At 35.5% G+C, this 16,035-nt stretch overlaps 1 protein-coding gene across 1 annotated transcript; it reads left to right on the forward strand.

Moving 5' to 3' along the window:
• The first annotated feature begins 93 nt into the window (after positions 1-93).
• ppp1r8b (protein phosphatase 1, regulatory subunit 8b) lies at positions 94-15,787 on the forward strand. The gene is made up of 7 exons (XM_059567242.1): positions 94-407; positions 711-771; positions 1,381-1,534; positions 2,689-2,906; positions 14,028-14,172; positions 14,805-14,869; positions 14,945-15,787. Exons 1-7 carry the CDS (start codon positions 358-360, stop codon positions 15,296-15,298), a joined length of 1,047 nt encoding a protein of 348 aa, XP_059423225.1. The 5' UTR covers positions 94-357; the 3' UTR covers positions 15,299-15,787.
• The last annotated feature ends 248 nt before the right edge of the window (positions 15,788-16,035 follow it).

Raw genomic sequence — 16,035 nt, forward strand, 5'->3', positions numbered from 1 at the left:
AATGTTTATGAAGTTTGACTTGTCATTTCTTCCTTATATACAACTGTCTCTCGGGAATTTAAGTCCGAGTCTTCCTTATATGGCGAAGGCTAATCTCATTAATATTAATCGAGCATTACTGCTATTGGTTAGTCTTCGTAAAGGGGCGTTGACTCGCGTCCGTCATTCACCGCCGAGTGATTCGCTGATTCGCTAGTTAAAGTGACGCCCACTCTCTCAGGTCTGCTTTTAAGCCAATCAATTGCGAGTTTTAAAGGAACGTCGCCTTATTTTAATATTTATGATCCGGAAGACATTCAGTTTGAGAAGATTACCCAAGATGCTCGGCGTGCTTGGAGCAGGGGGGAATGTGTGACAATGGCAACAAATACTACAGAAAATAACCCACCTTTCGACTGTCCATCATGGTAAAAAAAAATAAAACGCTCCAGTAACTTACTTGCAGGATTTAGTGCGTGATTAAGGCTTTATTGTATCCTGCATAAAAACAACAATCAGTCTCAAAGCGAACTGTTAGCTCTCGTGCTCTTTAGCAGATCTACCGCCACACTCTGGAACTCAAACTTGTTTTACTAACTGCATTGTTTGTGTATATTGCGATTATTTAATCGGAGTAGATTTTTACAGAGAGCACCACAGATGCTATGTGCTTTATTTATGAGCATATGTTTAGTAAACGCACGTTTTCATGCCTTGGTTTTATTTCTCAGGGCAGGGAAGCCTCCAGCAGGACTGCATCTGGATGTGGTGAAAGGAGACAAACTCGTTGAGGTATTATATTGAGTTTTAAGAATATCTGATTATAATTTGACTGGTTTGCAGGCTTTGTAAACTCTTCCATGTACGATCTCTCGTGTTGTTCCAAACCTGTATGCTGTTACTGTTTTCCACACAACACAAAAGTGCAAGAGTTTTTAAAGAATATTAAAGCAGCTCTTTTCTATGCAAAGTCAGTAACCACAATTCCGAGTTTTCTGAGACATTTAAATGCACAAATGAGGCATTACTGAATTTATAAAAATAATTAATATGCATAAATTTTCAGCACAGAAATTTGAACATTGGATCAAACTCGGTTCAGAATTCTTTAATTTTATTGCATGTTTCATTCTGTTGCCATTTTAAAAGAGAAATCCAAATTTCACTTTGTATAACTTCACATGTGTATTTTGGATGTTTTCTTTCCACTAGTCTGGAAGATATAGTTATAATACCCCAAAAAGCCTAGAAATTCAACTTTAACTATTGTACAGTAAAAATAAAAAAATAAAAACCTGTAGTATCTTGCTGTAATTTTGCTTCAAATTTTGAATGTAAATAAATAGGGGAAAAAGTAGTTTTTTTGGCTGCACACAGTCTACTGAAGTGCTCTCTCTACAGAAACTGATCATTGATGAAAAGAAGTATTATTTGTTCGGGAGGAACCCAGACATCTGTGACTTCACCATCGACCATCAATCGTGTTCTCGTGTGCATGCGGCGCTCGTCTACCACAGGCATCTGAAAAGAGTGTTTCTCATCGACCTCAACAGCAGTAAGTGCATCAGACCAATGACAAATGTGCCATATCATACAGATAAGAGTAGACCTGGGGCCGTTCTTCGTACCTCTCTAACTCAGTTAGCTGGATTTGATTGTTGACGATTTGGCGTGATCTTGGATCATTTGGTTCTTCGAAGCTCATCCCGGAGCTGCTGTCATAGCAACAGGTCCGTAAGCTTAAACCTGCTCGGGAGCAGCTTATTTCATGTGAACAGGATTAGATCGATTCTCTTCAACCAGAACTGATACTCAAAATATGTCTGCTACCACCACTACTTTATTACAAGAGTATCGTACTGATCCAGGGACAATAATTTAAAATAATAATCATTTAAAAAATTATTTAAAAATAATATAAAAATGCTGTGTAGTCCATAACAGCCTACTATAGACAGCCAGTTTTACTCACTGAAATATTTATTTGTCATAAAAGTATTACTTCATAATTGTATTAGAGTCTTACACACATGCTATACAGATATTAGAGTCGTGCATTATTTTGAGTGATGACTGCTATTATAAGAGTGGCTTGATGGAGCGCAGGAGATGCAGATAACATGATATTGACCCTTAAGAAACTTTCATTAATGCTGTCACGTAACAAATCAGTCCAAATATAAAATGAAATGAATAGATAATTTCTACATTGAAATAAAAATGTAAAGACTGTACAACTATTATAAATTGCGAATATAAATAATTGGGAATCATGAGAAAAATTCTAATAAAATAAAAACATGCATCTATTATCTGTTTCATGTATCTATTATAACATTTATGTAGTTTTGTTTGCTTGGCTGTCCAGAAAGTCCAGAAATTTGTCAAGTTTTTCGTCGGGTGTCATTTTAAATTATATGACGTCATTACATTGCCGTCTTGCCACCAGCCAATCGCTGCACTGCTGATCACGGTTTCGAGTATCGATGCATATCCCCTTTTAAGCCAAGACATGAACGCGCAATTATCTCAGATAACTCAATCCAGCGATACTAATCATACACAACAGGTGTGTTCGAAGAACCCAATTAGCCGGATCATGATTAGCAAAATGATATCATCTTGGATGTGTCATTTGATCTCGGATGTAATAAGCGACGTACGAAGAACGGGCCCCTGTTAACCAGCATGTATGTTGACTTCCTGTAGCACATGGTACGTTCCTGGGACACATTCGCCTGGAGCCCCACAAGCCCCAGCAGGTTCCCATCGACTCCACCATGTCGTTTGGCGCATCCACTCGTGTTTACACCATCCGGGAGAAACCTCAGAGTCAGCCGGGCTCTGGCGTCGGGGACAGTAAAACCGGGGACGAGGAGGAGCTGAAGGGTCTTCTGGGACTCCCACAGGAAGAGACTGAACTGGAGGTACATGTGTGCTCTACTAGTTTGCACTAGGGGTTAAGGACCTAACGATTAACCATGAGCTGGTTTACATTTACATTTATTCATTTAGCAGACACTTTTATCCAAAGCGACTTACAAATGAGGACAGTGGAAGCAATCAAAAACAACAAAAAGTGCAATGATATATAAGTGCTATAACAAGTCTCAGTTAGGTTAACACAGTACACGTAGCAAGGGCTTTTAAATAATATAACAAATAAAAAGAAAACGGATAGAATAAAAAAAGAATAGAGCAAGCTAGTGTTAGTGGTCTTTACACACATACACACACACACACACACACACACATATATATATATATATACAGTGTTGGGGAGTAACTAGTTACATGTAACGGCGTTACGTAATTTAATTACAAAATTATTGTAACTGTAATTAGTTACAGTTACTACGAAAAAATGAGTAATTAAATTACAGTTACTTATGAAATTTTTTACGATTACAAAGGGGATTACATTTGAATATTTACACACATCCACATACAGATTTAACTGATTTCTTTCCCAAATTGCACTGACTATTCTGAGACATACCGCCCTAATAATTTCCGGGATGCGGAAATACAGTCATTCATAAAAACGAAATGCCTAACGCGGACAGAATATGCCACATTTTGGATGACTAAATCAAAAGTAGGTCAGTACACTTGAATCAAAACATGACATGGACTAGTGTCTGTGAATATTAAGCCCCAAAAATGCAATATATGACTTGCACATTCTGCCTGTCTGTGGAAATCAGGCGCGGACTGGACATCGGGAGAACCGGGACAATTCCCGGTGGCCTGGCAGCCGATTTTGCCCCACTATTTAATATCATTATTGTATAATTGCCTGCCGAATGTACTACTAAAGCGATCATTTGCGAATCCGCCATTTGATAATTAAATCTCTAATAAGTCATGAAGTGTTAGTCATGACTCGCGCGCTCTCCGCGCCTCCGCCAAACGGTTTGGAGTCAATGCGAGAGAGAGAGAGAGAGAGAATAAAGTGGACTGTGGAAGCGCACAGCTGGAGCAGAGAAGCAGAACTACTGTTCAGGGTTTCAGGTCAGTTTCATCTGTAAAGATGCTTTTTTGTCTTTGTTTTTTTATTTATTTAATCAAGCAGCAGCACCTTGCTCATCAGTCATCACTCAAAATAGGCTACTATATAAAGGACATCATTATTATCTGTAGTAATGTTACAGTAGTAATTTAGCTGAAAAACAATCAGATTTTTTTTATAGGTTTAGGGGGAGCTACGGACAGACAACAACACAACCCTTACGAAAATTAACATTTTAATATTTAACTATAAATCCAGAGAAAATGGTTACTATTGTTTAACTGTGGTAACCAAAAATGTAAAATTATTTTACAAATGTATTTATTTAAAAATAAATACAAATCCATTTGCAAAAAAAACAAAAACAAAAAAAGGTTATTTTACTTTTATATAGGCTAATAAAAGCATGTTTAACTTTTGTAAGGGAAAAACATGACTCGTGTTCAGTATTAGGATTTATCTATAAAGATATTGTAGTATTGTATTGTAAAGTATAGTTTTGTTCAATCTTGAGTATTAAAGTCATGAGAGAGATGGATAACAGGGCAAAAGAAAGAGACTGTGGAAGTGAAGGTGCAGTTCAGGAGAGAACTTTTAATTATTTTGCATGTCCCCAAATTAAAGATTAAAACCTTTTTTATGTCAGGTCCATACAAAAAAATAGTTTTGTCCATGAATTTGTTTGTATGAGTTTGAATTTTCCAGTCTGAATTTTTTTCCCAGTCCACCCCTCCTGTAAATGAATGGCAAAGACATGGTTTCATTTACTACACATAGGCCTACTGAAGCTCGCAGTGTTTTCAACCTCTGCCGCCTCAATATAGGAGTACACGAGCACATAAACACAATTTCTAGAACTGCTCTGTGTCACTTCATGTGCATTTTACTTATTTTGAGAAAACTATCATCATATACAGAGACAGCAGTTTAAAAAAACACCAATGTTTCAGGAGTTTATTACACAGAATATGTCACATGCTTATTAGATAACTGTATTTAAGTTGATGTATATGCTTTTATTTATTATTCTTTAATTTTCACAAATTTAGAAAATTAATCAAAAAGTACTCAAAAGTAATTAGTTACATTACTTTAATAAAGTAATTGAAAAAGTTACACTACTATTACATTTTAAACAGGGTAACTTGTAATCTGTAACCTATTACATTTCCAAAGTAACCTTCCCAACACTGTATATATATATATATATACAAACACACACACACACACACACACACACATATATAATATGGACTAAGGACTCGGCTGCTGGGATTGAGTTGGGGAGGTCATTCCACCAGGAGGGAACATTTAATTTAAAAGTCCATAAAAGTGACTTTGTGCTTCTTTGGGATGAACAATCAAGCGACGTTCACTTGCAGAACACAAGCTTCTAGAGGCACATAAGTCTGAAGTAATGAATTTAGGTAAATGGGTGCAGAGCCAGTGGTAGTTTTGGTAGTTTTTTTTTTTTGCCGGTTGAAAATCGATTCAAATATGTGACTATTGAACAATCTGTTGAGATCCTTAACCAATCACAATTCATTTAAGGGCAGGAGTTTATATGAACGCATGTCTGAAGGGAACTTACTGTGTTGAGAAGAGTTTAGATGGTATTTTCTCTTGCTTCTGTAAAAGGCATATTAAAGTTAATAAGTGCAGCCCTGTTTTGTTTACAGCTGTAACCAAGGAAACGCTTTAAGCTCCACCTGCTCGTCTGCTGTTTCATGATGATATTTCTTATGTATAGTATTTACAAAACTGGTCAAATCATTCTGTTTTTGCTTAAAAAAAATTAAATGATACAATCTACTTTAGATTAAAATCTACTCATGTTGCATGTATGCAGCATCATTGTTTGGATCATGATTAAAATGCAGCTGTCATTTTAAATGGAAATGCACAGACAAATAATTATTTATGCAGATATTTTGTTATTTGATTTGGGGATTGTTTTAAAATTTCAGTTTAGTTTTGTTATTTACATTTACTTTACACTATGTTCCAAATTATCGTGCAAGAGACGTCTCAATAGGATTTCGGTACAATAAAGAGTCAGATTTTCACTGGTGTTGTGTTTCACATCATTTCAGGTAACTGGTATCAATCTCAGACTGGTTTGGTCAATAGTTTGTCAGGTCTTCTTAGGTAAATGGAAACCCTACTTAAAGAGGTTGTTTCACATTATGAAGCAAGTCACAGTTCTCATGAAATATGAGGAAGAAAGATCTTTCTGAAGATTAAAAGTATGAAAAAATGCAATGTCTTGCAAAAGGTATCAAAACAAACCATATTTTTCAAAAAGTAAATAGAGATTATTGAACCGTCAAAAGATTTGTGAGTGAGCTCGAGCACAGAAGATCTTGGTCCGATGAAGATTTATTCTGTAACTATTCAATAACTTTCCTTAATAAATCATCATCTGACCAAGATCTTCATACTTTTCATCTTCAGAAACCTCTTTCTTCCTCATCATATTTCATAAGAACTGTGACTTGCTTAATAATGTGAAACAACCTCTTTAAGTAGGGTTTCCATTTACCTAGACTATTGACCAAACCAGTCTGAGATTGATACCAGTTACCTGAAATAATGTGAAACACAACACAAATGAAAATCTGACTCTTTATTGTACTCAAATCCTATTGATATGTCTCTTGCATAATAATTTGCAACATGGTGTATATATAAATTTAGTTATTAAGCAGACACTTTTATCCAAAGCCACTTAAAAATGAGGACAATAGAAGCAATCAAAACCAAAAAAAGAGCAATAACATGCAAGTGATATATAAGTATATTGTAGTTATTTCAATTTCACAAAGAAACGCACAGCATTTTGTCCAAGCAATAATAAAAGGACACATTTAATTTATAACTTGTCCTAAATATAACTTTCATGAGGCACGATGTATAAAGGCCTCAGCGCATCTCTTCCTATTTACTGCTAGTTTTAATGTGAAATGGGGATGTCCATTTTAACCGTTAACCATTCGCTAAGAATTTTTACCAATTAATACAATTAGTTAAACGGTTTAAAAAGTGATTTATTTTCAATAATTGATAAAAAAATTTTAAAAAGGTTTTTTCTATGCGTATAAAATATTGGTTTTTAGAGAGAAAAAAAACATAAGTTGTGTATAAGAAGTCACATTTTATTTCATTCATAAATAGGCCTAATGCCGACGCAAAATGTGTACAAATATTATAATAAACTGTAAACACAGGCTATTTTAGTTCCCCTCACTCCACAACAAATCATTTCAATTATTAGTACTTAGAAAAGAGCAAGAATAAGAAATAGGCCTTTCAGAAGTTACAGCAATATAAACGACACGCCAAAACAAATTAATTTAGGCTAAAACAAAACTGAAAACAATATCGGGTCTCTCATTCGACACAAATTCAAATGTTTCCATATTCACAATGTATTTGAACGCCAAGTAATTATTTATGTACTTCACTCACGTTCCAATATCCAATATGTTTTGTATAACATTACGGCGGTACGGAGATAACATTTAATGGCACTGATTTTTCGGGGTTTTTTCCCATGTTTGACTGACTGTCTTTTAGTATGATAATGAACAGGCTGCATTGTCAAAGTAGCAAATCTCAACTGTGTGCATGCATTCAGTGCCGGTGCAATCACTTGAGTTTTTCCTTCTAACAGTGGAAGCAATTACCTCTTTAAGTCATAAAGATTTGTGAGGTGAATTGTAAACGTTTGGCCTTTATTTGTGTACATTCACAATAAAAACAAATCTTTTTGTGCTTTCTGCCGTCTGTTTCCTTTCGTGCAGCACAAAAATAAACCGGAACTCTGCGTTTTTTCGTTCATTTTCATATTTAAGGGAAAACACATTTCTCGTATTATCTAGCTTTATGATGTTTTTCTCCGCTCACAGAAGCGCTGCAGGTTTTCGTGATATGAAGACTCACACAGCAACTGCAGCTTCGGACAAACACGCATAACAGCAAATAATACTTCTTCACAATGTTTCTCTTTTTACAACAGAAATGTGAATTCAGCCGGTATTCAGTCTCATACAGTTTCAGGCTTGAATCGCCTAGGGCTGTCAAAATAGCTGAAAAAACTAAATTCAAATTTTTTACTTAAATATGATCAAAATTCGAATTGTATTCGAATTTAAAATGCATTATTTCAGTTAGGGTGAAGAAAAGCTTTTTGTTTCTCTTCTGAGGCTCAAGATAGCGCATCGAGCAAAATATTACTGCATGTTTATTCAAAGCATTAGAATACATGACTGTGAAAAAAACATAATATTTTTAAAATAATGTTTATGAACCAATTATTATTAAGTTGCTTAAAGAACTATAAACAAAACAGCATCATGTATGCATGCATTGTTAAATAAATAAATAAGGGCGGAAAACCAGTCACACACGATACATTTTTTAATTTAAAAAGATGATATGCGTGAAATATGCATTCTGTGTGAACGGCTTGGTTTCAGTTTTGATGTAAACATGATCTTCTCCACATTGATTTTTTTTTTTTTAAGTGGCTTCAACTGGATAGGCTAACATAACCTTATAATGCAATGACATGTATATTGTCATCGCATCTCGTGCGCGTACACGAGGTGAAAGATGAGAAAGCAGATACTGCGTGTTGAGCTCGTCCGCCTTTGAAAGTTGTGTAGACACAGCTGTGCGCGCGGCGAGATGGACTGGAACACGGACTGTGAAGTACCGGGGCTCATGCAGCTTCCTTAATGCACACCTAAAATTCATATGCGCATTCGAATGTGGATTTTTATTTTAAATTTGATGAATATTCGAAAAAACATTTATTTTTTGATAGCTTAAGAAAATCGCCTATGCAATTTTTTTGTTGTTGTTGAAATTTAATCGTAAACACAGCCATGTTGAAGCCTGCAGTAAATGTTTTGCATTATGGCAGTCCACTCTGCTTATTGTTTTTCGAAAATGTTGCACTCCTGTTTGTCATTTTGCACGTAACTTCACGCCAATAAATCATCAGAAATATTGGTCTTTACCAATATATTGAATCTTTACATTCCTCCTGCCTTTTGTCCGTGGATTTACCTATATTTGGTGTTATTTGCCGTATAAAACTTTAGACATGCAAAATCGATTTTACAATCGATTCAATGAACACTCGTCACTCAAATCAAACAGGATTTTTTTCACAAAAGTGACAACCCAAGAAAGCAAAGTAAACGGTCTCTCATTTGTAGGTTGCATTGATACGTAGCGGTGGATGCAAGTAAAACAGTACCTCATTTTTTTTCTCACCTGAAATTCATGTAATAAACATGTTTTTGACAGATTTAAATTTGTTTGTGGTCTATATAGCCTGCATCAAAATGAGGTTTGCAATGATGCGCCCGAAGGCATGGGTTGAAGACCCAGTCAGTGACGTCACGATATGCTAATTTGTTTAAATTCATACCGACGTCATCACAAAAATTTACTCGAACAATGATTTCAAGCATCACCCTCCTTTTAACATGTCAAGTCTGCCATTCTAACCCAATCAGCCAGACATAATGATCTCCAGCCTTGTGCTCGTCAACATTCTCACCTGAGTTAACAAGACGATTACTGAAATGATCTCAGCAGGTCCTTTAATGACAGCAATGAAATGCAGTGGAAAGGTTTTTTGGGTATTAAGTTAATTTTCATGGCAAAGAAGGACTATGCAATTCATCTGATCACTCTTCATAACATTCTGGAGTATATGCAAATTGCTATTATAAAAACTTAAGCAGCAACTTTTTCATTTTCCAATATTTATGTAATTCTCAAAACTTTTGGCCACGACTGTAGTAGCTTAAAACACCAATCAGCCAAATCTGAATAAACCAGAAACAAACATGTGAGATTATAATGGAAACACACCAGGCCACAAATATACTATGCAATTACACAAATTTGAATGCTTGGTCAACGCATTGCATGATGCTGATTTAATTAAAAAAAATTAAAAAAAAACTTTCAGGTGGAGTTACTTTCAGATGTGAAACGTATTTTACTTACCTTATTCTGGAAGGCGTTTGCCTGCTTAGCAATAGCAATGCCATCAAGGGTGCAATTCCCAGGTAACACACATACTGATACATTACATTCCTTGAATGATAAATGAATAATGTATGACCTCGTCAAAGATCAAGTCATGACAAACCTGGAACACAGTTCAAAAGCAAATCACTATAAATCTACAGCAGATAAAAAAAATAATAATATGTTGTGTTCAGCTACAGTACATCACATTAACACTCAAAGCTAAAAGAGAGCAAATGACATAGTCACACAAGGTTGAATGGAGATTAAATGTATATTTGCCCTCTTGTTTGGATGGGCCACAAGTATCTCATACAGCACTCAGCTCAGGTTCTGCTACCAGTTTAAAATTTTAAAGAAATAAACATTTGAAATATATCAGTCTGTGTGTAATGAATGAATATACAAGTTTCACTTTCTGAAAGGAATTAGTGAAATCAACTTTTTGATGATGTTCTAATTATATGACCTGCACCTGTATTAGATTATATACTCATTATTTTACTTTACCTGTTAGTTATGTCTAGGGCTGTAGTACTCGAGTCCGGTCTTGAGACATTTTTCTATCGTCTCGAACTCGTTGCATTTGCACTCGGACTTGTCTCGGACTTGGTCATTGGACTCGCCAAATGTTCTCGATGGTCTCGACCGAGTCCAGCAAAATAATAATAATAATAATAATTCTCCTTCAAAACAAAACTACATTTGCATGTCGCAACTGAAAACGTGTGGAAAAGAAGGGGTTGCAAGACTACTGATTTCTACTAGTTGATTTTTTTAATTTATAAAATACTTGAGTTACACGACTACTCGTGGTTCATGCTATTCTAAATGAAAACACATTAAAAAAATGTTTTTATCAATAAACGCTTATTAATATATAGCCTTATGCAACAATTATATAAATTTTAAAAACTTTATACTTGTTACATATTTCAATTTTCATGTAACAGCCAGTATTTGTGTCTGTAACAATCACAACATTTTTCGTATCTGCATTCGGACACAACGTCGTACAGTTACTTGATAAGACCGTTATGACTTTTTATCTTTTTTTTTTCGTAGTTATCACTGAACAAGTATGTCGTATTAAACTTAAATAATTATTAATTTCTAAAATAATATTTATCATGCAAGCAGAGAGATGTCATGACAAACGTTTAGTGATCATTTGAACACGACTGAATTAATTAAATGCGCACATTTTCATTACGCAGCACTCTTTAAGCAAGTCTTAATGTTTAGTGAACTTCACTAAACAGGTGTGTGTGCCGCGCAAACCAGCAAAAGTAAAAGATGCAAACATGTAGGGCAAGTAGAAAATGTATCCGTATCGAAGTTGATTATTAGCCTGCTCTTGAGAGCGAACTGGTTTGGTTTTTGACACACTGAGATGCGCAACGCAGCTGTTTGATTGGTGAGTGCGCTGTGCTTATTCATTTGTTTCATATTGTAGCTTAAAGTTTAAATCATTGCCTTTTAAATACTTATAATTATGTAATATTATAGGTGATATTACTCTTGCCAAGCTCTGATTTCTGAGAGATGCACTAGAGGCAACTGCAATGCTGTGTTTGATTTGCGCTCTTTTCATTCATAAAGTTTACATTCATTCACTTCACACTCGTGACTTTAGAGGTCTGTGTATAATATTGCGCTGATCCCCTGACTCAACTGTTATCTAGCAAACACCAGACTGTGCCAGCTTCAGCAGAGTATTCAGGCAGAATTATTCCTTCTCCGTTATTCGTTTTTTTAAGCCATTATCCGTGGCATTTCGAATAAGATATTCGGCTTCAGGCAAAACCCTAATTATTACATTACATATTTTATTTTTACATGCAACATAAGGTCATAGAAAGTAACAGCTCCACACATATTGTAATCCTAAAATTCACGTCGTACTTGCAAACACTTTGTATGCATTATGGTTAATGCATGCTGGAGTAGTCGATTGTTTCTGACAGTGCCGACTAGTCTATGCAAGCTCTAGTATAGTATGACAAAAATTTTGCTGTATTTACGTGCCCAGTAGAGCCCAGTGTGCGCTGTGCCAAGGCATCAGTCATTTTAATTTTTGACCACAGGCATAAAGTCAGCAACAGCAGCATTATAAAGTAAATAAAATGTAAATAAAGTACATAAAATTAATTTGACCCTACAGCTCCAAACTCGGTGAGGGCCAGTGTCCTTTAGAGTGTAGCTCCAACCCTAATTATACACACTTGAACCAGCTAATCAAGCTCTTACACTACAATCTTCCAGATAGGTGTGTTAAGGCCAGTTGGAGCTAAACTCTGCAGGGCATTGGCCCTCCAGGATCTAGTTTAGAGACCCCTGTCCTACAGAGTTGTTACTTTGCACAAGCTTTTTGATCATTGGGAAATAATAATGTAAAAATATTTTCTTAGAATAGGAGATATGCTGTCTCTCGGATCACATACATTATCAGTAATCAAGTATGTGGTCTTGAAGAGGACCCTTTTTTTCCTCTCATTTGGGCTTGGTCTTGACTTGGACTTAACAAGAGCTGTAGTCAAGTTCAGCTTTGTCATGTCTCAACTTAATTTAGGCTATATTAGAAAATAATAATCTTATGAAACAAGTTATGACAGTCACTGTCTAAATGATTAGCCTATTTCAACGACCAATAGAAATTGTATAATTTAGAAGTAAATTTAAAAACTGCATTGAGTGCAATTTACATGTTTGCATACAGTTGTATTTATTTTTTTGAATTTTGTTGTACTCTGTACCGAAACCGTACCGAACTGTGACGTGAAAACCAAGGTATGTACCGAACGTACCAAACCATCATGTTTGTGTACTGTTACACCCCTATATATATATATATATATATATATATATATATATATATATATATAGCTATTTATATATATGTACAGTTATATATATATATATATGTATATATATATATATATATAGTTATAGTTATAGTTATATATATAGTTATATCAGTTATTCAAAAAGAAATAATTGTATGTGATATTTTTATATACTAGTGAAATTCAAATGTTCTCGATAGCAATTTTGGTAGCACAGCAAAAACAACTGCTAGGCTAGCTAATGTGAATAAATACTAATTAAAGAAATTGTTTAAACTTTTCATGCTTTTTCAACAAGGGAAGGAGAAAATTTACTTGAGTAAAATAAAGCCATACGACCAGTTTTTTTTAATTTTATTTTTATAGAAGAGCCACAACAAGCCCATGGTATATCCCAAGACACAGCTGTTGGACCAGATATCATCCACTGACTATTTAGAAAGAGTCTGAAAATGCTTGTTATAATTTTAAACTCTGTGGACATCAGGACAAATCCCATTCTTTTGGAATGAAGCAGATATAATACCCATTCTGAAACCAGGAAATAACCTTAATGAAAATATTAGTCATCCCCATAGAGCTTTAACCAGTTGCTTATGCAAAACAGTGGAGAGGATGATTAATGATCGCTTGGTCTGTGATCTGAACATCACGTAACTAATGCCCAGTGTGGAAACATCAATGCACCTACGTACCTATTTTCAGTATTAAAATAGACAAGATTGCAAATGTCAATGGTTCTGAACTTTACTGTGCGTTTTATGCATATGACATCTGTATTTGTTACAGAAGCATGTACATGCATGGGACTATAGTGCAAAAAGTAAGAAAAATAATTATTGAAGCATAAATTAACTTTAACTTGGGAATTCTATAGTGAAAGAGTAAATCATGTTTTTCATGCAAGTATATTTAACAGTAGTATTAACCCACTACAGGAAATGAGGAAATTTGATCGATTGCCTTAAAGTTGATGATTACACTTCACATATTGCCCCATGTATCCATGCCACATGTTTTAGGGTTTTTAAGAGAGGTTTTCACAAGGCACAATTGGTCTGCAAAATTTATTTCAGGACGTTGCAATGAATTAACGAACAGATCTCTCAAATGATTTTTTTTTTGGGCTCCTTTGGCAGAACCTGACCGAGTTCAACACCGCTCATAACAAGCGCATCTCCACCCTCACCATAGAGGAGGGCAACCTGGATATTCAGAGACCTAAGAGGAAAAGGAAGAACTCCAGAGTGAGCTTCAGTGAAGAGGATGAGATCATTAACCCAGGTGGAGTGATTAAAAAATCAAACTTTTAACTGCACCTCAGTCAACCACTGGTTCATCCTCAACAGACCATAAGCAATTAATTTATGTGAACTACTCTGAAACCACAAGCTTGTGGAACATGCAACAATGCCATGCTTTCGACATTGAACGTGCAGTGATCACATTTATTTCAGTCAATTACTTTTGAAATGTAACAATTACAAATAAGATGTTCTGCATTTGCTGCTTTTCTGTCCCCTCATTTAATTACCTCCTATAATTATAATAAAAACTTTTCTTACTACCTTAGAAGAGATTAAGTTATATTTTAACATTATATGAACATTTATTTAAAATTGTAACATTATTTAAATGCTATTATAATTTATATTAACATTCTGAATTAGATGTAATATTTTCAGCTGATTTAACTTTTAGTGTAATTTAACTATGTTCATTTTAAATATTAAGATTTAAGCCCCGTTTGCACAAAACGATAACTATAACGTCAGTGTTTGTATCGGTCATCAGCTGTAAAAAAAAAAAAATGGTTCTGAAAATGATCCTAAAATGAAAGAATTGGCCTTTAGCAACCCTCACTACTTTTGTGACTTGAGGCTTTTAACAGTGTTTGTGTTGTTGGCTTTTTTTAGAGGACATCGACCCCTCTGTTGGACGTTTCAGAAACATGGTCTCAACAGCTGTGGTTCCTATTAAGGTAATTTCTAAAATCTCAAGTCATTCAGTCGAGATTGATTTAAATGTTTGCATGCTTCTGTTTGTTTACCCACAGAAGAAGAAACTTGGCGGAGGCAATGCGCTGGGAATCGAGGAAACCGTGACCCGACACATGCACATGTTCCCCCTGCAGGGTGGACTCTACAGAGACCTTCCCCCAGCCAGTCATGAAGCTCAATCCACAGGAGCGCCCGGCGGAGCCACAATAATGGGAGGTCTGCCGTTACCCCTGCCCAACCCGGCTCCAGACGTAGACCTGGCCCAGCAGGCCCCGCCCCCTCCGCTCGTGCTCAACCCCACGCCGTTACCCGGCCCCTACGCCTCCGACCCGCTCAGCGAACCCCGCAAGAAGAAGTACGCTAAAGAGGCATGGCCTGGCAAGAAGCCCACGCCGTCTCTGCTCATTTAGCTGGGTATTACTAATACAAGACTCTTCTTTACCCATGAACTCTATCTTGAAGAATCTGGCAAACAGACTTTGATTTCGACTGCGCTACAAGAATCTGATTGACTGCAAGAATTTTGTAATTTTTTAAAGATCTTTCCTCCTACATTAGCATTGTCTCACTCTCGTGTCATTCCAGACGCATGGCACTTTCTAAGTTCACTGAAATGCAAAAGGCCGATTTCCTCTTTTGCACAGTTCAGTGAAAAAAAATGTAAAAGTGCATTTTGACTCATTTCGCTCTGTTCCTCACAGAATAATCTGGTCTTAATCATTCATTTTTGTTTTGTTGAAAGAGCTCCTTGGATGTTTAGGACGCATTAGATCTTTTGTGTTTCATAGGAACGTTGCAATGACATGAGGCTGAGTAGATGATGTAATTGAATGCATTTTGATTGATCTATTTCTTTAAAATGCCAGCTTGAATGTGAGAGCCTAATGAAAAGCAGACACAAGTACTATAACCTGATCCAAACCGCAAAATGTCATGTTTAGCCTAAGATGTCTGTTTTTTTTTTTTCATATTACTATTTATGTGAAAATGTTGAAAATGTACCACTAGACGAACCACAAAACCTGTATTTGGTTTCAGAACTGATGAAATTTCTGTAATATTGCAACATTACCTTGTGAAGATCTTTTTACTCTGCTGTTCCACACTGTATTAGTTTCATACACTATTTCCCCCTTAATATATACAC

This window comes from Carassius carassius, chromosome 15 (assembly GCF_963082965.1).
Source record: "Carassius carassius chromosome 15, fCarCar2.1, whole genome shotgun sequence".
Taxonomy (NCBI): Eukaryota; Metazoa; Chordata; class Actinopteri; order Cypriniformes; family Cyprinidae; genus Carassius; species Carassius carassius.

Bases quoted from the DNA above. Each gene is read 5' to 3' on its own strand.
- ppp1r8b (XM_059567242.1), top strand. From the start codon at position 358: ATGGCAACAAATACTACAGAAAATAACCCACCTTTCGACTGTCCATCA. The intron at 408-710 runs GTAAAAAAAAAT...TTTATTTCTCAG, and splicing joins CCTTTCGACTGTCCATCATG to GGCAGGGAAGCCTCCAGCAG. The intron at 1,535-2,688 runs GTAAGTGCATCA...GACTTCCTGTAG, and splicing joins TCTCATCGACCTCAACAGCA to CACATGGTACGTTCCTGGGA.